At 44.5% G+C, this 26,253-nt stretch overlaps 1 protein-coding gene across 2 annotated transcripts in view; it reads left to right on the forward strand.

Annotated features, from left to right (window-relative positions):
• Positions 1–26,253, forward strand: part of LOC121548463 (copine-7) — a 51,470-nt gene that overhangs the window by 8,635 nt on the left and 16,582 nt on the right. For both annotated transcript variants that reach the window (XM_041859882.2, XM_041859883.2), the window contains exons 3-10: positions 7,494–7,676; positions 7,963–8,037; positions 16,308–16,382; positions 22,990–23,073; positions 23,169–23,258; positions 23,411–23,509; positions 24,884–24,970; positions 25,693–25,752. In XM_041859882.2, the coding sequence (XP_041715816.1) occupies positions 7,494–7,676; positions 7,963–8,037; positions 16,308–16,382; positions 22,990–23,073; positions 23,169–23,258; positions 23,411–23,509; positions 24,884–24,970; positions 25,693–25,752 (753 nt within the window). The remainder of the gene's footprint in view (positions 1–7,493; positions 7,677–7,962; positions 8,038–16,307; positions 16,383–22,989; positions 23,074–23,168; positions 23,259–23,410; positions 23,510–24,883; positions 24,971–25,692; positions 25,753–26,253) is intronic.

The raw sequence follows: 26,253 nt of genomic DNA on the forward strand, positions 1-26,253 counted from the left end.
GGACAGACGTAGTCAATATAACTATTTGTTCAGCATTTTTTAAATGTACAGCGACTGAATTCAGAACATGGGCCGTTCTTACAGTGTTCTCCCTGTACACCAAGTCAGAACCGTAGGATAAATGAAGGGGGCATATAAGCAGACAATGAAAGCTCTTACAATATTTGATGATTACATTTCTCTAAAACAGGTTATAGAATACATATGCACCACCAAGTCAGAACAGTAGGCGAATTTAAGAGGGGAAAATAGACCTAATTATTAGGGTAAGGCACATGGGCTACTAACAGCTTACTACACAACATACACTTAGTATTACTTTCCTAGCTACAATATACATATCTCCCTGGCATATTACATCATTTATGCAGCAGTGTACAATACATTTTTGGACTCACCTTGTTGTGCTGTGAACAGGAAGGTGGTGCGGCGCTCCTTCGTGGGCAAATTTTGTCATCAAAGTCTGGCATTCTCTGGATTTATGGTGCTTTCAAGACAACTGGGAACTCTGAAAAAAATGATGATGATGATGTCAGTGATCTTCAGGTTGTAGCTCTAGAAAGAGGCCCGAGTTCCCGAATTACAATTCCTAGTTGGATGACCGTTCAAAACGTATTTTGCCAGTTGGAGCTAGTTTTTTCCTGAGTTCCCAGTTGTCTTGAACTCACTGAAGTCAGATTTCCCAGTTCCGAGTTAACAGTTGTTTTGAGCGTGGCAGAAATCATGCTGGCCAATGTTGAATGTTTATCATTTTAAGCTTGGAAAAGAGACCGTTAAACCCAAAATTGGGACCACACACCCACTCCACTGAATAGCAGGCTAGTGATTGCTTTGCAATGCTTGCAGACCACTCATTGTTGAATTTGCGATTTCCAACTTGTTGTGTAATGTTTATGTCCAATGGCCGATGAGCAACGATACGTTTTATCTATAATTTCTCTTAATTATTTATCTTCATATGACAAGCATTAAAAAGGATTTGGCAGTAAATTGTCATTACATTACATTTTAGTCATTTAGCAGACGCTCTTATCCAGAGCGACTTACAGTTAGTGAATACATATATATTTTTTATACTGGCCCCCCGTGGGAATCAAACCCACAACCCTGGCGTTGCAAACGCCATGCTCTATCAACTGAGCTACATCCCTGCCGGCCATTCCCTCCCCTTCCTTGGACGACGCTGGGCCAATTGTGCGCCGCCCATGAGTCTCCCGGTCGCGGCCGGCTGCGACAGAGCCTGGATTCGAACCAGGATCTCTAGTGGCACAGTTAGCACTGCTATGCAGTGCCTTAGACCACTGCGCCACTCAACTTGTCGACTTGATTCATGATGATGACTTTTAGCTAAGATTTTGAAATCAATCAATCAATCAAATTTGATTTATAAAGCCCTTTTTATATCAGCAGATGTCACAAAGTGCTATACAGAAACCCAGCCTAAAACCCCAAACAGCAAGCAATGCAGATGTAGAAGCACTGTGGCTAGGAAAAACTCCCTAGAAAGGCAGAAACCTAGGAAGAAACCTAGAGAGGAACCAGGCTCTGAGGGGTGGCCAGTCCCCATCTGGCTGTGCCGGGTGGAGATTATAACAATACATGGCCATTAAGGCCAGATTTTTCTGAAATAAGATAAGATCTAAACCAGGCAAGAACTTGTCTGTGTAGACCAATTAAGGTTTCCAATCTCTCCAAAAGAATGTGGTGATCAATGGTGTCAAAAGCAGCACTAAGGTCTAGGAGCACGAGGACAGATGCAGAACCTTGGTCTGACACCATTTAAAGGTAATTTACCACCTTCACGAGTGCAGTCCCAGTGCTATGATGGGGTCTAAAACCAGACTGAAGCATTTCGTATAAATGTTTTGTCTTCAGGAAGGCAGTGAGTTGCTGCACAACAGCTTTTTCTAAAATGTTTGCGAGGAATGGGAGATTCGATATAACCCGATCGTTTTTTACATTTTCTGGGTCAAGGTTTGGCTTTTTCAAGAGGGGCTTTATTACTGCCACTTTTAGTGAGTTTGGTATACATCCAGTGGATAGGGAGCCATTTATTATGTTCAACATAGGAGGACTAAGCACAGGAAGTAGCTCTTTCAGTAGTTTAGTTGGAATAGGGTCCAGTTTGCAGCTTGAAGGTTTAGAGGCCATGACTATTTTCATGAATGTGTCAAGAGATTAAAAAACTTGAGTGTCTCCGTTGATCCTAGGGCCTGGCAGTTTTGTGCAGACTCAGGACAGCTGAGCTTCTGAGAAATACGCAGATTCAAAGAGGAGTCCGTAATTTGCTTTCTAATGATCATGATCTTTTCATCGAAGAAGTTCATGAATTCATCACTGCTGAAGTGAAAGGCATCCTCTCTTGGGGAGCGCTGCTTTTTAGTTAGCTTTGCGACAGTATCAAATAGAAATGTTGGATTGTTCTTATTCTCCTCAATTAGGTTGGAAAAATATTTTATTAACTCAAAGATTTATTTTTGTATATATGTTTTACATTGTTTGCAAAATACCATTTCAAACAGGCAACCCCCCCCCAAAAAGTATTATTATAACTTTATTTTTTTGCTAAAAATGTGTGGCTCTGCTCCACCTGCACTAAATGACGGGTCACCACTGCAAAGGAGTTTGCTTCTGCAGCCATCACTGTAAAATATAATGCGTTGCAGCAGTGCTTCGATGGACGCAAGGACAAACCCTCATAACTTTTTTAGTTGACGATGTGATTATACTTATTTTATAAAAGTTAGGTATCAATAAATCGACTCACATTTTTCATATCTGAATCCCCCTCCACATGTAGCGGTTTTGCATTCTAGTGTTTGTCACTGATACTACCTTCACTGTATGAAAATTACATAATGAGATTCCTCTGTTCTCTGTTGGGTATCAATGAGTTCACTACCAGAGCCACAGATGCAAAGCCCTGTTTGAAAGGACTGGAGGGAGAATAATAATAATTGATTGGATTTATATAGCTCTTTTATACCAACTGAGGTACTCAAAGCACTTTACATTGTATGGGGAAACTCACCTCATCCACCACCAATGTGCAGCACCCACCTGGATAATGCACAGCGACCATTTTGTGCCAGAATGCTCACCTCACATCATATACAGTGCCTTGCAAAAGTATTCATCCCCGTTTTTCCTCCTTTGTTGCATCACAACCTGTAATTGAAATGGATTTTTATTTGGATTTCATGTAATGGACATACACAAAATAGTCAAAATTGGTGAAGTGGAATGAAAAAAATTACGGAAAAGTGGTGCGTGCATATGTATTCACCCCCTTTGCTATGAAGCCCCTAAATAAGATCTGGTGCAACCAATTACATTCAGAAGTCACATAATTAGTTAAACAAAGTCCACCTGTGTGCAATCTAAGTGTCACATGATCTGTCACATGATCTCAGTATATATACACCTGTTCTGAAAGGCTCCAGTGTCTGCAACACCACCAAGCAAGGGGCACCACCAAGCAAGAGGCCACATGAAGACCAAGGATCTCTCCAAACAGGTCACGGACAAAGTTATGGAGAAGTACAGGGTTGGGTTATAAAAAAATATCAGAAACTTTGAACATCCAATGGAGCACCATTAAATCCATTATAAAAAAATGGAAAGAATATGGCACCACAACAAACATGCCAAGAGAGGGCCGCCCACCAAAACTAACGGACCAGGCAAGGAGGGCATTAATCAGAGAGGCAACAAAAACACCAAAGATAACCCTGAAGGAGCTGCAAAGCTCCACAGTGGAGATTGGATTATCTGTCCATAGGACCACTTTAAGCCGTACACTCCACAGAGCTGGGCTTTATGGAAGAGTGGCCAGAAAAAAGCAAACACGATTGGTGTTCGCCAAAAGGCATTTGGGAGAATCCCATAACATATGGAAGAGGGTACTCTGGTCAGATGAGACTAAAATTGAGCTTTTTGGCCATCAAGGAAAACGCTATGTCTGGCACAAACCCAACACCTCTCATCACCCCGAGAACACCATCCCCACAGTGAAGCATGGTGGTGGCAGCATCATGCTGGGTGGATGTTTTTCATCGGCAGGGACTGGGAAACTGGTCAGAATTGAAGGAATGATGGATGGCGCTAAATACAGGGAAATTCTTGAGGTGAATACTTTCGCAAGCCACTGTATCAGGTGGAGAGGTGAGGAGTGATATATGCCAATTAGGAATGAGAGGGATGATTAGGTGGCCGTTATGGAATGGAGCCAGGTTGGGAATTTAGCCACGACATTGGGGTTAATGGTGCTTTCAAGACAACTGGGAACTCGAGGGGGGGAAAAAACGAGGTCAAATCATGACGTCAGTTATCTTCAGGTCGGAAGGTCGTAGCTTTAGAAAGATGCCCGAGTCTCCGACTTGGAATTCCGAGTTGGATGACCGTTCAAAAAGATTTTTGACAGTTGGAGCTAGTTTTTTTCAGAGTTCCCAGTTGTTTTGAACACACTGAAGTCGGAGAGTTTTTTTTTTTTTGTGTCATTTAGCAGACACTCTTATCCAGAGCGACTTACAGGAGCAATTAGGGTTAAGTGCCTTGCTCAAGGGCACACCAACAGATTTTTCACCTAGTTGGCTCAGGGATTAGAACCAGCGACCTTTCGGTTACTGGCACAACGCTCTTAACCACTAAGCTACCTGCCGCCCAAGAGTTCTGAGTTCCCAGTTGTTTTGAACGCGGCATTACACCCCTACTCTTACGATAAGTGCCATGGGATTTTTAATGGCCACAGAGAGTCAGGACACCCATTTAAAATATATTGATAAAAGTCACCTCGTTCTAAAGAGATTTACATGGTTATCAAAACGTCTCGCCAGGGTAAGCCTACACGAAACACAGCCCTTATTTTAAGTGTTTCTAAAATCCCCTAGGGGAAAAATGAATGGTGGAAAAACTATTGGAACCATTTCCTTGATTGACCACTAGGTTTTATGGGTATTATGACTCATACTGTGGTACTCTATTGGGAGCTCCTTAGGCCAGAGTGCCCCCTACTGGCCCTCCAACCTCACTTCCAGCAGCATCTGGTCTCCCATCCAGGACCGACCCTGCTTAGCTTCAGAGGCAAGCCAGCAGTGGGATGCAGGGTGGTATGCTACTGGCAAGCAGGAGAGAGGGAGGAGAGAGGGAGCTGACTCCCTGGGACCTCAGAGATCCCTCCCTACGTCAGACAGTCACCTCTCTGTAGACTCTCCCTGCCACCCCAGATGAATGGGCATCACAGGGGTAGGCATCACACAGGCACGGCCCTTCCTCTGTGGCTCTGGTAGCTTTCATCACACAGGCACAGCCCTTCCTCTGTGGCTCTGGTAGCTTTCATCACACAGGCACAGCCCTTCCTCTGTGGCTCTGGTAGCTTTCATCACACAGGCACAGCCCTTCCTCTGTGGCTCTGGTAGCTTTCATCACACAGGCACAGCCCTTCCTCTGTGGCTCTGGTAGCTTTCATCACACAGGCAGAGCCCTTCCTCTGTGGCTCTGGTAGCTTTCATCACACAGGCAGAGCCCTTCCTCTGTGGCTCTGGGTAGCTTTCATTACACACGGAAACAAACTTGTCCGTGTTCACAAATCTGTCCAACCAGATAGCACAGAAAGAGATCGAGAGAGAGAAAGACAGCAATAGAAAATGAGAGAGAGAATGAGAGAAACAGCAAGAGAAAGGTCTAATTAAAACATCTTAGCTGTTATCTCCTGAGAAATTAACCACTCTTTGTAATCTCCTGAGAAATGAACCACTCTTTGTACTGTTTGCAAGGTCAATAATGAATAACAAGACAACACACCCCCAATCCTCAGGTCACCTGTATTAGTACACTTAATAACATTGTCTTTAACACTCTTGAGGTGTCTTTGATTACGGAAATTCTTGAGGTGAATACTTTCGCAAGCCACTGTATCAGGTGGAGAGGTGAGGAGTGATATATGCCAATTAGGAATGAGAGGGATGATTAGGTGGCCGTAAATAATTTACGACTGGCAGACTAGACACTTTATTCCACAGTAATTGACAGTGAGAAAAGGTGCATACTTGCTCTGTTGCTTCTCCTCAACCATTGTGTGTGTGTGTGTGTGTGTGTGTGTGTGTGTGTGTGTGTGTGTGTGTGTGTGTGTGTTCTCATCAGCTCAAGACCAACAGCATGAGGCAAAGCAGTAGGATTAACTCATGAATATCTGAATGTTAATGTGGAAGTGCATGTGTGTACTGTAGTGTGCCATGTATGTTCGTGGTGTTTGATGTGTGGGGCCCATGTTGACTTTAGAGAGCCTTGACAGAGCTGCTGATCAGGGAACTTCATTCTTGATTTGTGCTCTATGGACGGGTGGGATTTGGCTTTGGTAAAGTTGTTAGTGTGATTGATGGCTAGGCCTGGATTGAGATTGATGGCAATCTCTAGAGTATTTCTTTTTTCAGGTCAAACTACGGAGATTATGTAAAATTGCCTTTTATATTTAACTACCTGTGTTTGATGACTTTCTGACTTTATCTTCTGTTTTACCGTCACAACTTTTTCCTCAAATTCAAAGAAATGGAGGAAAACGAGAGTGAAAGATTTATGGCTTTTTACGTTTCCTTAGCGGATTTAGATTGACAGTTGCCTTAGGCTTGAATTATTTTTTTATATGCCTTTTCAGTAGCTCCATTTGGAAATCCATTGATTCACTTAAACCATGAAACACTTAAACCATGGTTCAAACACAGCTTTTTAGGTCCCTTTAATTTACTGATAGCATCTTTAGTGAACACATGCTTTTGATGATGAGTAGGCTCCCCTCAATATTCCTAGTTTGGAGTTAAATTATAAGGAATATATTGGATGCTGGATGCTACTGAATGGGACATCATTTGTCTGGGTGCTAGATGGGTAGACTCTGGCTGGGTTTACATAGGCAGCCAAATTCTGATATTTTGCCCAAATATTGGCAAAAGAGCTGATTTGATTGGTCAAAGATCAGAATTGGGCTGCCTGTGTAAACACAGCCTCTGTGCTCCACTGAAAGCAGGTGGAGATGTGGAGAGTTCAGGCATGAACCAGGTGTATTAGATAAACAGGTGTATGAACGTCCAAGCATGCCAATGGATGAGCTGTGTGTGTGCTGAGCTCTCAGCCCTCAGTCCACTAAAATCATATCTGCTGTCACTCTCTGTAGATTTTGGTCTAATCAACAGGTAAACAAACAAGAACGCCAACAGTGGCTGTAGCAGTGATCCAGGTGCAGACCGGTCTTTGGCTGTACTTCCTGCATTCCCATGTGCCCATGAATGCATCACCATGTCCCATCCATTAATTAGCATTGCAAATGAACTGATACGATGTACATTGCATATAAAACTGCACTTTTGATGTTTAATTGGTAGGAAGCTCTCATTAGAGAGACCTTGAGTTGGAGGTCCGAGTTTCTCCAGTAACATCCAACAACGTGTCCACATCTACATTCTAATACAGTGCCTTTTTCTCCCCTCTTGTCGCTTCAGCTTGACAGGACAGAGGTGATCAAGAGCAACCTGCACCCGGTCTTTGCCAAGGTCTTCACCCTGGACTACTACTTTGAGGAAGTGCAGAAGCTGCGGTTCGAGGTCTACGACATCCATGGCACCCACAGTATTGGCACCCGCGATGACGACTTCCTGGGTGGGGTGGAGTGTACGCTCGGCCAGGTCCTGTACTGAATGTCTGACCCTTCCACTCAGTTATCCAATGTATCATTTCTTATGTCTAATCAAATCACTCACCACACATAAACTGAATGGAACAGAGAGCCACTGTATGATCAGTGTGCCGAGCTGCTGCTTACCAACAACACTTACTTAGTAGAGATCAGAGGGTAAAGGTTAGAGGTCACCAGTCCTCCTCATACTGCTCTCAAACTGCTTTCATACTAATTGTCCTGTAATAGACTGCTTCACTAGTCACCAGTCATTCATAGTTTTCCTGTGTCCACAGATTGTAGCCCAGAAGAAGATGATGAAGCCTTTATTCCTAAAGTACGCAAAGTACGCTGGGAAATCCACCATCACGGTAGGGTTCACCTATTCATCATCCTATTGATCTCACTCCCAGCTCACCATTGGCTCACTGTTGCAGTAACAGTGGCAAGCAAAATCAAATGTAATGACTTGTTAAATCAATTCAAGCAATTAAAGCAAAGTAGCTGATGTGAATCCTGTGATGTAAGGATGCTTCTCTGTACAAATAATCATGACTCATATACAATATCTGTGATGACAAAGAGAGGGGGACGTTAAAACACAGTGTGTTATTTCTGTTGGATGGTCTCAACACCATCTGCCAGGCCAACATTACATTGCCATACAAAAGGGAACAACACAGAGAAACTGTGTTTAACAAGCCTGCAAATCTGACCTTCAGTGGAGTGGGAGGAAGAGTCAGTGTTCCTCACTGCTCTGTTAAGTCAGAGGTGCAGAGTCTCTCTGATCTCTCAGTGCCTTCTTCTACTGTAGAGATGAGAGGAGAAAAGAGAAGGGGTTTTGCCCAAGCAGTGAATCAGATAATGGGAACAACAGACATTTCGCCTTATTGATACGCATAAATTGTCCTTCGAGAGAAGGGCTGAGAATGACTTGCTTGTGATGGAAATGGTCAAAGTAAAGATGGTATTTGAGGATCTTTCCCTTTGGCTAGTGTTGCCATTATGACCATTGATTGGATGTGATCACGTGATGGCAGCTTGCTGTGAGGCGGTTATGGGGGATATAATGGGTTTGTTTAAGCACAGTCCTGTAGCAGTGTGGGCTTAATGCGTTCTAGTGAATTAGTGATAACCTGTGTCATGGCGTTTCTGAAAATGGCTTTTACTGATATGATAATGGCCCTGGGCTTTGTCAGGTCTGTCTGTGAGATGGATCCCAATGGCATGGCGTCTGCCTGTAATGTGCCTGCAGGCTAATCTGGAAGGTGGCAGAACAACAGACAACTGTTGTGTTTTGTGTGATAAATTGCTCCCCAGTGTTTGTAACACATCTCTCAGATGTCCATCATGCACATGGGGACATGGGATGTGGAGAAAAGTTGATAAAATGGTAGGGATTAAGGTACCATTGTATGCAGTTACTGTGGCTCCCACTGGCAAGCATCAATAGCCAATAGTCTTCGAACTGAAACGTTCATAGCCGGGCCACAATCCAATACACAATACACATTATGCCTACACAACACTCACCAGGACAATGGCACCATGATATGAGATACAATAAATAATTTTCATCCAAGATTCATACTGTACATACAGAAAGCTTGACAAGCTGCTGATACGACACAGGCACCAAGTGTTATAGCTTTACTATGTTGTATTATTGATAAGCTTAGAGACCCATAGAGTTTGTTTCTGGACCATTGCCACACTTTTGTTTGAATTACAGAAACCATATACTTTACTGTAGAACATTTCTTGTTGTTTTGAGTCAACAGATGTTGTTCAGCTTTAATTTATTTAGGCTGTATATCATTATTGTAGCAGTCATGCATTTTAACACAGATAAAGTCCTCTTTTATAGACCGCACTTGATTCACTGGCTTACCGGCGTATAATGACACTTATTTAGGAGGTGAGGGGCTATAAAGGGCCAACACAATTTGTCCTAATGTGCTGAGATGACTTGTAACCTTCTAACTGTTCGACAGGAGGGGTTCTGAAGGTGAGCAGAACTCATTGTAATGGGCTCATTGTAGTGTATCTGGAACTCTTTGGGCCCTGACCACACCAAGTTCCCCTCGCCCCTCTCCCTTCTCCCCAAGTTCCTCTCTCCCCTCTCCCTTCTCCCTAAGTTCCCCTCTCCCTCTCCCCTCTCCCTAAGTTTCCCTCTCCCTCTCCCCTCTCCCATCTCCCCTCTCCCTTCTTCCTAAGTTCCTCTCTCCCCTCTCCCCTCTCCCTTCTCCCTAACTTCCTCTCTCCCTACGTTCCTCTCTCCCCTCTCCCCTATCCCTTCTCCCTAAGTTCCTCTCTCCCTAAGTTCCTCTCTCCCCTCTCCCCTCTCCCTTCTCCCCAAGTTCCTCTCTCCCCTCTCCCCTCTCCCTTCTCCCTAAGTTCCCCTCTCCCTCTCCCCTCTCCCTAAGTTTCCCTCTCCCTCTCCCCTCTCCCCTCTCCCCTCTCCCTTCTTCCTAAGTTCCTCTCTCCCTAAGTTCCCCTCTCGCCTCTCCCTTCTCCCTAACTTCCTCTCTCCCTAAGTTCCTCTCTCCCCTCTCCCCTATCCCTTCTCCCTAAGTTCCTCTCTCCCTAAGTTCCCCTCTCCCCTCTCCCTTATCCCTAAGTTCCTCTCTCCCCTCTCCCTAAGTTCCTCTCTCCCTAAGTTCCCCTCTCCCCTCTCCCTTCTCCCTATGTTCCTCTCTCCATAAGTTCCCCTCTCCCCTCTCCCTTCTCCCTAACTTCCTCTCTCCCTAACTTCCTCTCTCCCCTCTCCCCTATCCCTTCTCCCTAAGTTCCTCTCTCCCTAAGTTCCCCTCTCCCCTCTCCCTTCTCCCTAAGTTCCTCTCTCCCCTCTCCCTAAGTTCCTCTCTCCCTAAGTTCCCCTCTCCCCTCTCCCTTCTCCCCAAGTTCCTATCTCCCCTCTCCCTTCTCCCTAAGTTCCCCTCTCCCTCTCCCCTCTCCCTAAGTTTCCCTCTCCCCTCTCCCCTCTCCCCTCTCCCCTCTCCCCTCTCCCCTCTCCCCTCTCCCTCTATTCAATTCAAAGGGGCTTCATTGGCAGGGAAACAAGTTTACATTGCCAAAGCAAGTGAAATAAACAATAAACAAAAGTGAGAAGACACAAAACAACATCAACCAAAAACTATTAGAATTTAACAGAAAATATTGAACTCAAAACAGTTTCAAAAATATAAAAACATTTCAAGTGTTATATTACCAGCTATGTACAGTGTTTTAGCAATGTGCCAATAGTTGTAGTACGAGTAGTAGTGGAAGATAAATAAACAGATATTGGTGGTATTTACAGTGTTGTATTGGTGGTATTTACAGTGTTGTTCCATTGGTTGCCCTATTTTCATGGCAACGGGCCACAAATCTTGCTGCTGTGATTGCACACTGTAGTATTTTGCCTAACAGATATGGGAGTTTATCAATGTTTGATTTGTTTTCAAATTCTTTGTGGGTCTGTGTGATCTGTGGTAAATATGTATCTCTGATGTGGTCATACGTTTGGCAGAAGGTCAGGAGGTGCAGCTCAGTTTCCACTTCATTTTGTGGGTAGTGGGAACATAGCCTGTCTTCTCTCGAGAGCCAGGTCTGCCTATGGCGGCCTCTCCCAATAGCAAGGCTATGATCACTGAGTCTGTGCATAGTCAAGGATTTTCTTCATTTTGGGTCAGTCACAGTGGACAGGTATTCTGCCAATGTGTACTCTCTGTTAAGGGCCAGATAGCATTCCAATTTGCTCTGTTTTTCGGTTGATTCTTTCCAGTGTATAATGACACTTATGTGTCAAATAGTTATCTTTTTGTTTTCTCATAATTTGGTTGGGTTTAATTGTGTTGCTGTCTTAGGGCTCTGTGGGGTCTGTTTGTGTTTGTGAATAGAGCAACAGAACCAGCTGGCTGAGGGGACTCTTCTCTAGGTTCATCTCTCTGTAGGTGAGGGCTTTGTGGTGGAATGTGTGGGCATTGCTTCCTTTTAGGCGGTTGTAGAATTTAACAGCTCTGCATGCATTGTTTGGGGTTTTGCATTGTACACGAAGTATATGTTTAGCAGAATTCTGTATGTAGAGTCTCAATTGGGTGTTTGTCCTGTTTTGTGAATTATTGGTTGGTGAGTGGACCCCAGACCTCACAACCATAGAGAGCAATTGCTTCTATAACTGATTGAAGTCTTTTTAGCCAGATCCTAATTGGGATGTCGAGTTGTATGTTCCTTTTGATGGCATAGAAGGCCCTTCTTGCCTTATCTGTTAGATCGTTCACCACCTTGTGGAAGGTACCTAGTCTGTCTTGTTGATGTTTAGGCCGAGGTAGGAATAGTTATTTGTATACTCTAGGGCAAAGGTGTCTAGATAGAATTTGTATTTGTTGTCCTGGTTAAGGGACCTTATTTTTCTCTTTACTGAGATTCACTGTCAGGGCTCAGGTCTCACAGAATCTGTGCAGAAGATCTAGGTGCTGCTGTAGGCCCTGCTTGGTTGGGGACAGAAGCACCAGATCATCTGCAAACAGTAGACATTTGATTTTAGTCCAGAAGGGTGAGTCCGAATGCTGCAGACTGTTCTACTGCCCTTGCCAATTCATTGATATACAGTACACTGAGTGTACAAAACATTTCCACTGACCAGGTGAATCCAGGTGAAATCTATGATCCCTTATTGATGTCACTTCTTAAATCCTTTTCAATCAGTGTAGATGAAGGGGAGAAGAGAGGCTAAAGAAGGATTTTTAAGCCTTAAGACAATTGAGACATCAATTGTGTATGTGTGCCATTCAGAGGGTAAATGGGCAAGACAAAATATTTAAGTGCCTTTGAACGGGATATGGTAGTAAGTGCCAGGCTCACCGGTTTGAGTGTGTCAAGAACTACAACACTGCTGGGTTTTTCATGCTCAACAGTTTCCTGTGTGTATCAAGAATGGTTCAGCCAACTTGACACAACTATGGGAAGCATTGGAGTCAACATGGGCCAGCATCCCTGTGGAATGCTTTCAAATCTATATTAGGAAGGCATTCCTAATGTTTTGTACACTCTGTGTATATGTTGAATAGGGTGGGGCTCAAGCTGCATCCCTGTCTCACCCCACAGCCTTGAGGAAGAAAATCTGTGTTTATTGCCAGTCTTAACTCTCTCTCTCTCTCTCTCTCTCTCTCTCTCTCTCTCTCTCTCTCTCTCTCTCTCTCTCTCTCTCTCTCTCTCTCTCTCTCTCACACTATCACCTCCATCTCATTCTCTCTTGTACCTCAGACACAAAAAACATGTGTGTTTTTTTAGCAAAACTTAGCTTGTCTGTAATATTCATTTAAATATGCAGAATAATACACTTTTTTGCGATTAGTACATTCCTTTTGGGGGCCAACCAAATGGTCTTGTGGACTAACTTTGGACCCAGATCCCATGCAGTCGTTTGGCCAGCTCTGTATTACAGTAATGGAACCACATTCATTTCTGGGCTTGAGGGAGCTTTCTGTTGAAGTTTAAAAGTAATAACACTCCTCAACATTTTATGTGACATATTTAGATTGGCTTCAAGGTCCTGTCCACATTACATTTACATTTACGTCATTTAGCAGACGCTCTTATCCAGAGCGACTTACAAATTGGTGCATTCACCTTATAGCCAGTGGGATAACCACTTTACAATATGTTATTTTTTATTTTATTTTTGGGGGTGGGGTAAGGGGGGGTAGAAGGATTACTTTATCCTATCCCAGGTATTCCTTAAAGAGGTGGGGTTTCAAGTGTCTCTGGAAGGTGGTGAGTGACTCCGCCGTCCTGGCGTCGTGAGGGAGCTTGTTCCACCATTGGGGTGCCAGAGCAGCGAACAGTTTTGACTGGGCTGAGCGGGAACTGTGCTTCCGCAGAGGTAGGGGGGCCAGCAGGCCAGAGGTGGATGAACGCAATGCCCTCGTTTGGGTGTAGGGACTGATAGAGCCTGAAGGTACGGAGGTGCCGTTCCCCTCACTGCTCCGTAGGCAAGCACCATGGTCTTGTAGCAGATGCGAGCTTCAACTGGAAGCCAGTGGAGTGTGCGGAGGAGCAGGGTGACGTGAGAGAACTTGGGAAGGTTGAACACCAGACGGGCTGCGGCATTCTGGATGTGTTGTAGGGGTTTAATGGCACAGGCACGGAGCCCAGCCAACAGCGAGTTGCATTAATCCAGACGGGAGATGACAAGTGCCTGGATTAGGACCTGTGCCGCTTCCTGTGTAAGGCAGGGTCGTACTCTCCGAATGTTGTAGAGCATGAACCTACAGGATTGGGTCACCGCCTTGATGTTAGAGGAGAACGACAGGGTGTTGTCCAGGGTCACGCCAAGGCTTTTTGCACTCTGGGAGGAGGACACAACAGAGTTGTCAACCGTGATGGCGAGATCATGGAACGGGCAGTCCTTCCCCGGGAGGAAGAGCAGCTCCGTCTTGCCGAGGTTCATCTTGAGGTGGTGATCCGTCATCCACACTGATATGTCTGCCAGACATGCAGAGATGCGATTCACCACCTGGTTATCAGAAGGGGGAAAGGAGAAGATTAGTTGTGTGTCGTCTGCGTAGCAATGATAGGAGAGGCCATGTGAGGATATGACAGAGCCAAGTGACTTGGTGTATAGCGAGAATAGGAGAGGGCCTAGAACTGAGCCCTGGGGGACACCAGTGGTGAGAGCACGTGGTGCGGAGACAGATTCTCGCCACGCCACTTGGTAGGAGCGACCTGTCAGGTAGGACGCAATCCAAGAGTGAGCCGCGCTGGAGATGCCCAACTCGGAGAGGGTGGAGAGGAGGATCTGATGGTTCACAGTATCAAAGGCAGCAGACAGGTCTAGAAGGACAAGAGCAGAGGAGAGAGAGTTAGCTTTAGCAGTGTGGAGAGCCTCCGTGACACAGAGAAGAGCAGTCTCAGTTGAATGACCAGTCTTGAAACCTGACTGGTTTGGATCAAGAAGGTCATTCTGAGACAGATAGCAAGAGAGTTGGCTAAAGACGGCACGCTCAAGAGTTTTGGAGAGAAAAGAAAGAAGGGATACTGGTCTGTAGTTGTTGACATCGGAGGGATCGAGTGTAGGTTTTTTGAGAAGGGGTGCAACTCTCGCTCTCTTGAAGACGGAAGGGACATAGCCAGTGGTCAAGGATGAGTTGATGAGCGAGGTGAGGTAAGGGAGAAGGTCTCTGGAAATGGTCTGGAGAAGAGAGGAGGGGATAGGGTCAAGCAGGCAGGTTGTTGGGCGGCCGGCCATCACAAGTCGCAATATTTCATCTGGAGAGAGAGGGGAGAAAGAAGTCAAAGCATAGGGTAGGGCAGTGTGAGCAGGACCAGCAGTGTCATTTGACTTAACAAACGAGGATCGGTTGTCGTCAACCTTCTTTTCAAAATGGTTGACGAAGTCATTCACAGAGAGGGAGGGGGGGAGGATTCAGCAGGGAGGAGAAGGTGGCAAAGAGCTTCCTAGGGTTAGAGGCAGATTCTTGGAATTTAGAGTGGTAGAAAGTGGCTTTAGCAGCAGAAGCAGAGGAAGAAAATGTATAGAGGAGGGAGTGAAAAGATGCCAGGTCCGCAGGGAGTCTAGTTTTCCTCCATTTCCGCCTGGCTGCCCGGAGCCCTGTTCTGTGAGCTCGCAATGAGTTGTCAAGCCACGGAGCAGGAGGGGAGGACCGAGCCGGCCGGGAGGATAGGGGACATAGAGAGTCAAAGGATACAGAAAGGGAGGAGAGGAGGGTTGAGGAGGCAGAATCAGGAGATTGGAGGGAGAAGGATTGATCAGAGGGAAGAGATGATAGGATGGAAGAGGAGAGAGTAGCGGGAGAGAGAGAGCGAAGGTTGCGACGGCGCATTACCATTTGAGTAGGGGCAGAGTGAGTAGTGTTGGAGGAGAGCGAGAGAGAAAAGGATACAAAGTAGTGGTCGGAGACATGGAGGGGAGTTGCAGTGAGATTAGTAGAAGAACAGCATCTAGTAAAGATGAGGTCAAGCGTATTGCCTGCCTTATGAGTAGGGGTGGCGGTGAGAGGGTGAGGTCAAAAGAGGAGAGGAGTGGAAAGGAGGCAGAGAGAAATGCGTGAAGGTAGACGTAGGGAGGTTAAAGTCACCCAGAACTGTGAGGGGTGAGCCATCCTCAGGAAAGGAACTTATCAAGGTGTTAAGCTCATTGATGAACTCTCCAAGGGAACCTGGTGGGCGATAAATGATAAGGATGTTAAGCTTGAATGGGCTAGTGACTGTGACAGCATGGAATTCAAATGAGGAGATAGACAGATGGGTCAGGGGAAAAAGAGAGAATGTCCACTTGGGAGAGATGAGGATTCCACCCCGCTGACCAGATGCTCTCGGGGTATGCGAGAACACATAGTCAGACGAGGAGAGAGCAGTAGGAGTAGCAGTGCTTTCAGTGGTAATCCATGTTTCCGTCAGCGCCAAGAAGTCGAGGGACTGGAGGGTAGCATAGGCCGAGATTAACTTTGCCTTGTTGGCCGCAGAACGGCAGTTCCAGAGGCTGCCGGAGACCTGGAACTCCACGTGGGTCGTAATATCTCTGTCTTTTTCCTTCTCTCCCTCCACATGTCATATGACAGGCTGTCTGCCTCCGGAAAATAACATATTGTCATTGGGCAAAAATGTTACTTACACATTTTTTTTTTCTTTCTTTCAGGTACATGCTGAAGAAATTTCTGGCAACAATGGATATGTTGAACTGTTCTTCTGTGCCAAGAAACTGGATGATAAGGTAAGGGATTATGGGCCTTCTCTTGATGGAAATGCCAATATAGATCATGGGTGAATTTGTGTTTGCTGGCTGTTGAACCTCTCTCCTGTGAATATGATTTCAAGATTGTATCTATCTCTTTTTGACATAATCAGTAATTAATCAGACAAGAAAGATTTAAACAATGATGATATAGATTTTCTACACTTACAGTGGGGAGAACAAGTATTTGATACACTGCCGATTTTGCAGGTTTTCCTACTTACAAAGCATGTAGAGCTGTAATTTGTATCATAGGTACACTTCAACTGTGAGAGACGGAATCTAAAACAAAAATCCAGAAAATCACATTGTATGATTTTAAGTAATTAATTTGCATTTTATTGCATGACATAAGTATTTGATCACCTACCAACCAGTAAGAATTCCGTCTCTCACAGACCTGTTAGTTTTTCTTTAAGAAGCCCTCCTGTTCTCCACTCATTACCTGTATTAACTGCACCTGTTTGAACTCGTTACCTGTATAAAAGACACCTGCCCACACACTCAATCAAACAGACTCCAACCTTTCCACAATGGCCAAGACCAGAGAGCTGTGTACGGACATCAGGGATAAAATTGTAGACCTGCACAAGGCTGGGATGGGCTACAGCACAATAGGCAAGCAGCTTGGTGAGAAGGCAACAACTGTTGGTGCAATTATTAGAAAATGGAAGAAGTTCAAGATGACGGTCAATCACCCTCGGTCTGGGGCTCCATGCAAGATCTCACCTCGTGGGGCATCAATGATCATGAGGAAGGTGAGGGATCAGCCCAGAACTACACGGCAGGACCTGGTCAATGACCTGAAGAGAGCTGGGACCACAGTCTCAAAGAAAACCATTAGTAACACACTACGCCGTCATGGATTAAAATCCTGCAGCGCACTCAATGTCCCCCTGCTCAAGCCAGCGCATGTCCAGGCCCGTCTGAAGTTTGCCAATGACCATCTGGATGATCCAGAGGAGGAATGGGAGAAGGTCATGTGCTCTGATGAGACAAAAATAGATCTTTTTGGTCTAAACTCCACTCGCCGTGTTTGGAGGAAGAAGAAGGATGAGTACAACCCCAAGAACACCATCCCAACCGTGAAGCATGGACGTGGAAACATCATTCTTTGGGGATGCTTTTCTGCAAAGGGGACAGGACGACTGCACCGTATTGAGGGGAGGATGGATGGGACCATGTATCGCAAGATCTTGTCCAACAACCTCCTTCCCTCAGTAAGAGCATTGAAGATGGGTCGTGGCTGGGTCTTCCAGCATGACAACGACCCGAAACACACAGCCAGGGCAACTAAGGAGTGGCTCCGTAAGAAGCATCTCAAGGTCCTGGAGTGGCCTAGCCAGTCTCCAGACCTGAACCCAATAGAACATCTTTGGAGGGAGCTGAAAGTCTGTATTGCCCAGGGACAGCCCCGAAACCTGAAGGATTTGGAGAAGGTCTGTATGGAGGAGTGGGCCAAAATCCCTGCTGCAGTGTTTGCAAACCTGGTCAAGACCTACAGCAAACGTATGATCTCAGTAATTGCAAACAAAGGTTTCTGTACCAAATATTACGTTCTGCGTTTCTGATGTATCAAATACTTATGTCATGCAATAAAATGCTAATTAATTACTTAAAAATCATACAATGTGATTTTCTGGATTTTTGTTTTAGATTCCGTCTCTCACAGTTGAAGTGTACCTATGATAAAAATTACAGACCTCTACATGCTTTGTAAGTAGGAAAACCTGCAAAATCGGCAGTGTATCAAATACTTGTTCTCCCCACTGTATAAATGCAACATTTATTTAGATCCATATGCTTCACACTGTATTTACTGGAGGCATATGACATAAAGGCATACAATATACATTTCAGCATTTGTTCTATTAAGTCTGAATTGAACTTGGCTTTCTGTAAATGCTGGTTCCCCGTTGAGACAAGCATTGTGAGAAAGGTGTGTCATGGACTCTTGACAGAGAGCCAGAGGAATATGAGGGTGAGATCAGTGTGAGGTTTGCTTAGTTCAGTGTGTGTGTTTGTGTGTGTGTGCTTTCGTGCGTGCGTGTGTGTAAGGGGTGTTACTGCGTGGTTCTCTGTTTGCAAACAGCCCCTCCACACAAAGCATCCCACAATGCACCACTGGCCCTGAAGCTCTGCAGGTGTCTGTTCTTCCTACAACAGCAACAAGCCGTACCCGAGCGCCTCTGCGCTTATCCTCCCACTCTCTCTCTCTCTCTCTCTCTCTCTCTCTCTCTCTCTCTCTCTCTCTCTCTCTCTCTCGCAAATCTCTCTCCTTGTCTCTCAGCTAATATCTTTGTCTTTTTCCTTCTCTCCCTCCTTTTCTCTGCATATCTCTCAGGGTCTTCCTCCCTCTCACTTTGTCTGCCTCAGGCTAAAACATACTCTGAGTGATTATCTGCAATATGTGAAAACAAAACACACACACACACACACACACACACACACACACACATATTTGTATACAGTGGGGCAAAAAAGTATTTAGTCAGCCACCAATTGTGCAAGTTCTCCCCCTTAAAAAGATGAGAGAGGCCTGTAATTTTCATCATAGGTACACGTCAACTATGACAGACAAATTGAGAAAAAAAAATCCAGAAAATCCCATTGTAGGATTTTTAATGAATTTATTTGCAAATTATGGTGGAAAATAAGTATTTGGTCACCTACAAACAAGCAAGATTTCTGGCTCTCACAGACCTGTAACTTCTTCTTTAAGAGGCTCCTCTGTCCTCCACTCATTACCTGTATTAATGGCACCTGTTTGAACTTGTTATCAGTATAAAAGACACCTGTCCACAACCTCAAACAGTCACACTCCAAACTTCACAATGGCCAAGACCAAAGAGCTGTCAAAGGACACCAAAAACAAAATTGTAGACCTGCACCAGGCTGGGAAGACTGAATCTGCAATAGGTAAGCAGCTTGGTTTGAAGAAATCAACTGTGGGAGCAATTATTAGGAAATGGAAGACATACAAGACCACTGATAATCTCCCTCGATCTGGGGCTCCACGCAAGATCTCACCCCGTGGGATCAAAATGATCACAAGAACGGTGAGCAAAAATCCCAGAACCACACGGGGGACCTAGTGAATGACCTGCTGAGAGCTGGGACCAAAGTAACAAAGCCAACCATCAGTAACACACTACGCCGCCAGGGACTCAAATCCTGCAGTGCGAGACGTGTCCCCCTGCTTAAGCCAGTACATGTCCAGGCCCGTCTGAAGTGCATTTGGATGATCCAGAAGAGGATTGGGAGAATGTCATATGGTCAGATGAAACCAAAATATAACTTTCTGGTAAAAACTCAACTCGTCATGTTTGGAGGACAAAGAATGCTGAGTTGCATCCAAAGAACACCATACCTACTGTGAAGCATGGGGTTGGAAACATCATGCTTTGGGGCTGTTTTTTCTGCAAAGGGACCAGGACGCCTGATCCGTGTAAAGGGAAAGAATGAATGGGGCCATGTATCGTGAGATTTTGAGTGAAACCCTCCTTCCATCAGCAAGGGCATTGAAGATGAAACGTGGCTGGGTCTTTCAGCATGACAATGATCCCAAACACACCGCCCGGGCAACGAAGGAGTGGTTTCGTAAGAAGCATTTCAAGGTCCTGGAGTGGCCTAGCCAGTCTCCAGATCTCAACCCCATAGAAAATCTTTAGAGGGGAGTTGAAAGTCTGTGTTGCCCAGCGACAGCCCCAAAACATCACTGCTCTAGAGGAGATCTGCATGGAGGAATGGGCCAAAATACCAGCAACAGTGTGTGAAAACCTTGTGAAGACTTACAGAAAATGTTTGACCTGTGTCATTGCCAACAAAGGGTATATAACAAAGTATTGAGAAACTTTTGTTATTGACCAAATACTTATTTTCCACCATCATATGCCAATAAATTCATTAAAAAATCCTACAATGTGATTTTCTGGATTTTTTTTTCTCATTTTGTCTGTCATAGTTGACGTGTACCTATGATGAAAATTACAGGCCTCTCTCATCTTTTTAAGTGGGAGAACTTGCACAATTGGTGGCTGACTAAATACTTTTTTTTCCCCACTGTATATATATATATATATATATATATATATATATATATATATATATATGTATATATATATGTGTATATATATATATATATATATATATATATATATATATATATATGTATGTGTGTATATATATATATATATATGTATATGTGTTTTGTTTTCTACCATTCCATTTTTGTCTGCCATTTATGAATTTACGCATTTAAAGTAGCCGGGCTCTGAAAGGCTGCCTTGCAATATCCAAAGGACATGATCGACCTGTCCTTTTCAACTCTAAATTCCTGCGCCTTCACACAAGATGAGGAAATCAATCCAACATGGGGCTCTCTGTGCAAAGACGGCACAGACAGCGGTAGTTTTTCAATAAATGTATTGACGGAGAAAAGCTATGGACAATGCATGGTGAGCTCAGAAAGAGGGAGTTTGTTGTCGGTAGAGCATTTAGGAGGGTTACGAAAGATATTTGGCACCAGATTTTGGGAGCTGGAGCACTGAGGCACCTACAGCAGAGCTGGCACACCCACACAAGGCTCAAGGCAGAAGGTTCATATCTCAGTCAACAAGACTGGAATAACTCTCTGACATCAATGATTATAGCAGAAATCTTCTTCCTGCCTCTCTATGCTCTCAGAATGCTACCAAGCAAAGGGTGCAATTGGCCTCGGACTCTACGCAGTGTTGGAGAAAGTTAACAGGGAGTGGAGGTAAAGTTCTGCTTAGTGTGTATTCATCAGAGCAGAGCCCAGGCTCGTTTGTAATGCATTTATTAGAATGAGCAATTTACAGTCCTTTTGATTGGCTGATTGGACCTAACCCAATAGAAAAAGGGTAATGATGAGCAATTCCATGTGGAAATAAAAACATATTTCTAATTGCACTGTTTGTGATTTAGACACAAATAATATTGCTAATCGAATCTTCAGTGTACATTGGAGGCAGGGAAACTCATCAATGGTGGTATGGTGTGGTTTAAAACATTCTCTTTCCTTGTCTTATTGACATGATTACATTTGAGATGCCCGAGCCTGTCAGCAAACTACTTTAACTCTACACTCTTAGAAAAAGGGTTCCAAAAAGGTTATTCGGCTGTCCCCATAGGAGAGCCCTTTTTGTGATCCAGGTAAAAGCACTTTCTGGTTCCTGGTAGAACCATTTGGGGTTTCATGTATAACCCTCTGTGTAAAGGGTTCTACATGGAACCCAAAACAGTTCTACTTGGAACCAAAAGGATTCTACCTGGAATCAAAAAGGGTTATTCAAAGGGTTCTCCTATTGGGAAAGCTGAAGCAGGGGGGGGGGGGGGGGCAGAGAGGGGGAGATGGAAAGTGGGAGAGAGAGGGGGGAGAAACAGAGAGGGAGGGAGAGAGAGCGGGAGGTAGAGAAAGAGAGAGATGTGGGGGGATGGCCACATGCTCAGGCAGATTAATTGCCAGGCTACTATCTTTGTATGGAATCTGTCCGTTCCAATGACTTTGAGGATCCCATTACACTGAGAGATATGACTCTAATAGACTATGCACATGATCTATACCACACAGGCTATAAATACTGCCTGCTTCACAATGGCGATCAGCTGTGCTAAGGCACTTAATATTGTAGTTGATTTACCAGCACAATGGTTGATGGCTCAGACAAAGTACCTTTTCAAAGGTTTGCATTTAAACGTCTTGAATGTTTAACCTTTTGTTTTCAAAGTACTTAAGAAGTGAGATTCGTAGAAATTATATATTTATTGTAGTTGCAAAGAGTTGCTGTGACAACCACAGTATGCCCAACATGGATCAGGCAATGAAATATCCCCCATTTATTTATAATACTGAAATGCTGCCTGAAACGCTATCCAAGGTACTGAACAAACTGTTGGAGGACATTATGGAACTTAGAACATTATTAAACTCAGTAGACCGTGCTGGTCAAAGGTATAGGTATAGGTAACTTAATTAATGGTGCTGATTATATATGTGGTGAGAGCTGTTATTGCTGGACAGGGATTAAATGTTGACAGACAAATGCACTTGCAATGCACGTCAGTCCACAGGGACGCCGCTGGCAAAGGTTGCCTTGACAACGAGATGGGGGAGCTACCTCCCTTGCTTTCCTCCCTGGCTGTCCCTGTGGAGATGTATCAGGCTAATGTGCCCCCCTCTCACTCTCTCTCACACACTCTCTCTCCCTTCCTTCCTTTCTCTAACACTCTCTCACACACAGACACTACACAATGTACAGAAATACTGAAGAATCAATTGACCCAAATAAGCTGTAGATGCTCTCAGCCTTAACTTGCGACTCAATGTCAAATGACTCTTTCACGCCTTTTTCCTGATTTGATTTGTCACGGCAGTGAACAATGCACCACATGCACAGGCAGGGGACAAGCTGTGTCAAATGTAGCACCAGGAGGACCAAGCTGACATGATGGCATCTGTGTACGTGTGATTTCAGGGACCTGTTTGTTGTTTGATTGTTTGAGATAAATGAATTTCTCAACCAGGATTAGTGTTTTATGTTTGACTGGTTTGTATATTTGGCAGGATCTCTTCAGTAAGTCAGACCCCTTTTTGGAAATATATCGAATCAACGATGATGGGACGGAACAGCTCGTTCACAGAACTGAGGTAATAGACCCATTCATTCCTCCTCTCTGTATCTACCTCTCCTTCTCCATGTGTGGTGAAAGTTACTCATGTCTAATGTGTTCTTGCTGTTGCAGGTGATCAAAAACAACCTGAACCCCGTATGGGAGCCCTTTAAAGTGTCTCTCATCTCTCTGTGTAGCTGTGATGAGGACAGGAAGCTCAAGGTAAGAAACACAGGAAGTCATAGTGTGATGGTTTTACATTGCTGCTGTGGTAGTGATGAATGAATGAACGAACTGGTGAATGAACTAACTTACCGGTGAATGAACAGTAAATATTAGAGGGTTCTGTCTGTCACTGTCTGGTTGTGTCACAGTGTCTAGTTTGGGATTACGACTCCAGGGGAAAACACGACTTCATCGGAGAGTTTTATGCCACCTTCCGAGAAATGCAGAAAATTGGCGGTGGAAGCAAGGTCAGTCGAAAGGAGAGAGAGTGCTGTCAGTCACTGTTGAATGTTTGATGTGTGTCACTGATGTGCCACTTAGTGCATTCGGAAAATATTTAGACCCCTTGACTTTTTGCACATTGTTACGTTACAGCCTTATTCTAAAATGGATTAAATATGTTATTCTCATCAATCTACCCAAATACCTCATAATGACAAAGCGAAAACAGGTTTTTAGAAATGTTGGCAAAGGTGCATCCTGTTTCCATTGATCATCCTTGAGATGTTTCTACAACTTGATTGGAGTCCACGTGTGGTAAATTCAATTGATTGGACATGATTTGGAAAAGCACACACCTGTCTATATAAGGTCCCACAGTTGACAGTGCATGTCAGAGCAAAAACCAAGCCATGAGGTCGAAGGAATTGTCCGTAGAGCTCCGAGATAGGATTGTGTTGAGGCACAGATCTGGGGAACGGTACCAAAAAATGTCTGCAGCATTGAAGGTCCCCAAGAACACAGTGGCCTCCATCATTCTTAAATGGAAGAAGTTTGGAACCACCAAGACTCTTCCTAGAGCTGGCCGCCCGGCCAAACTGAGCAATCGGGGGAGAAGGGCCTTGGTCAGGGAGGTGACCAAGGACCCGATGGTCAGTCTGACAGAGCTCCATAGTATGGTAGATTGGCCAGATGGAAGCCACTCCTCAGTAAAAGGCACATGACAGCCTGCTTGGAGTTGGCCATAAGGCACCTAAAGGATTCTCAGACCATGTGAAACAAGATTCTCTGGTCTGATGAAACCAAGATTGAACTCCTTGGACTGAATGCCAAGCGTCACGTCTGGAGGAAACCTGGCACCATCCCTACAGTGAAGCATGGTGGTGGTAGCATCATGCTGTGGCAATGTTTTTCAGTGGCAGTGACTGGGAGACTAGTCAGGATCGAGGGAAAGATGAACGGAGCAAAGTACAGAGAGATCCTTGATGAAAACCTGCTCCAGAGCGCTCAGGACCTCAGACTGGGGCGAAGGTTCACCTTCCAACAGGACAACGACCCTAAGCACACAGCCAAGAAAACGCAGGAGTGACTTCGGGACAAGTCTCTGAATGTCCTTGAGTGGCCCAGCCAGAGCCCGGACTTGAACCCGATCGAACATCTCTGGAGAGACCTGACAGAGCTTGAGAGGATCTGCAGAGAAGAATGGGAGAAACTCCCCAAATACAGGTGTGCCAAGCCTGTAGCGTCATACCCAAGAAGACTCAAGGCTGTAATCGCTGCCAAACGTGCTTCAACAAAGTACTGAGCAAAGGGTCTGAATACTTATGTAAATGTGATATTTCCGTTGCTTTCATAACTCATAACTATGTTTCTGTATGATCTGTCTACCTCTTGTATTGAAGGTCACATGGGATTGCATGAATCCAAAGTATAAACTGAAGAAGAAGAACTACAAAAACTCTGGGGTGGTCATCCTCAGTGATCTCAAGGTTAGAGCCAACCGTTTCAGCTCCTGCTCAGCAACTCTCCACTATCTAATACATAGATAATCATCCCCATCTCTGTGCTATTCTGTTGTACTCTCTCACAATATGTACACATAGTGCTAATTCGTAATTAATTTGTACTGCTCATTTTAGAAATGTGTTCACACTCAGTTTACTGTCCACCCCCGCTACCCAATTCTGTAAATGACTACATTTGTGGATGGCTGTCACCATTCTTTCCCCCTATGTTTTTAGTTCACAGGTCTTTTAAAAATTAAAAGTTTTTTATTGGTATAGCTGTTTTTGTGTCTCTTGGGCCTACTGTTTAGGCAGTTTATCATTTAGATTATTTTATTTGGATTCATTAGTTTACTGGGGCCCAGCTCATTTGATTGCCGCTGTCTCAGTTTGAATCCCCTGTCGCCACCACTGGGTGTGTGATCTCTAACGGGCATGGAGATCACACACTGCACATCACAGAGCTGCTGCCTTCAGACTAAATTAAATCATCACCATTCTCCATTTTCATGCTTACTACATAATGTTTGTTTAACAGTAGTTGCTACTGAGTAGTGGTTTAATAACAGTTTTAAAATACATGTTCTTTTGTAAATGGAACAGCCATTGGTTAAAACTGGAATCCATCTAAAAACATTGAGTACTCCACCAAATCCGAACCCCCACCCTCTGGGGTTTAGTTTAAAAGCTTCCTCTCTGTTCTGCAGCTTCACAGAGTGTATTCCTTCCTGGACTACATCATGGGAGGATGCCAAATCCACTTTACAGTAAGTTGAGCAGCCAATGCGTGCACTAGCATGTCATCATCACTTAGCAGCGTGGTACAATGCTATGCTAACCTTCAAAGGTGTACGATCCACTGACTGCCTACACATTCAGTACATATTAATGATTGCTTGCCTTCGTTAAGGTGTTGGAATAGACAATAGGCCTAGTATTTTAACCTGCCTGTGAAATTTAAATCAGTGTTCCATTTCCAGGCTACGTGCTGTGATCAAGGCCAGTGTTTTGATTAAATGCTACATTCTCTAAGTGTGAAACATTACATTCTGCATTTTTTAACTAATGAAACATTACCCTGCTGACTGGCATTTTCCGGTGTACCCGGATACTTTTCTCACTGGAGGCTAGCTCCTTAGAAGGATAACTGAGGCAATAATTCATATTAATTTAGGGGAACTGCTATGTTAGGAGCACTGCTTCATTGTTGCATAGACATCCTTTGGTATCACTTACCACAGATATAGAACACTATAGAAGTCCTTTGA

This window comes from Coregonus clupeaformis, unplaced genomic scaffold, assembly GCF_020615455.1.
Source record: "Coregonus clupeaformis isolate EN_2021a unplaced genomic scaffold, ASM2061545v1 scaf0408, whole genome shotgun sequence".
Classification (NCBI taxonomy): Eukaryota; Metazoa; Chordata; class Actinopteri; order Salmoniformes; family Salmonidae; genus Coregonus; species Coregonus clupeaformis.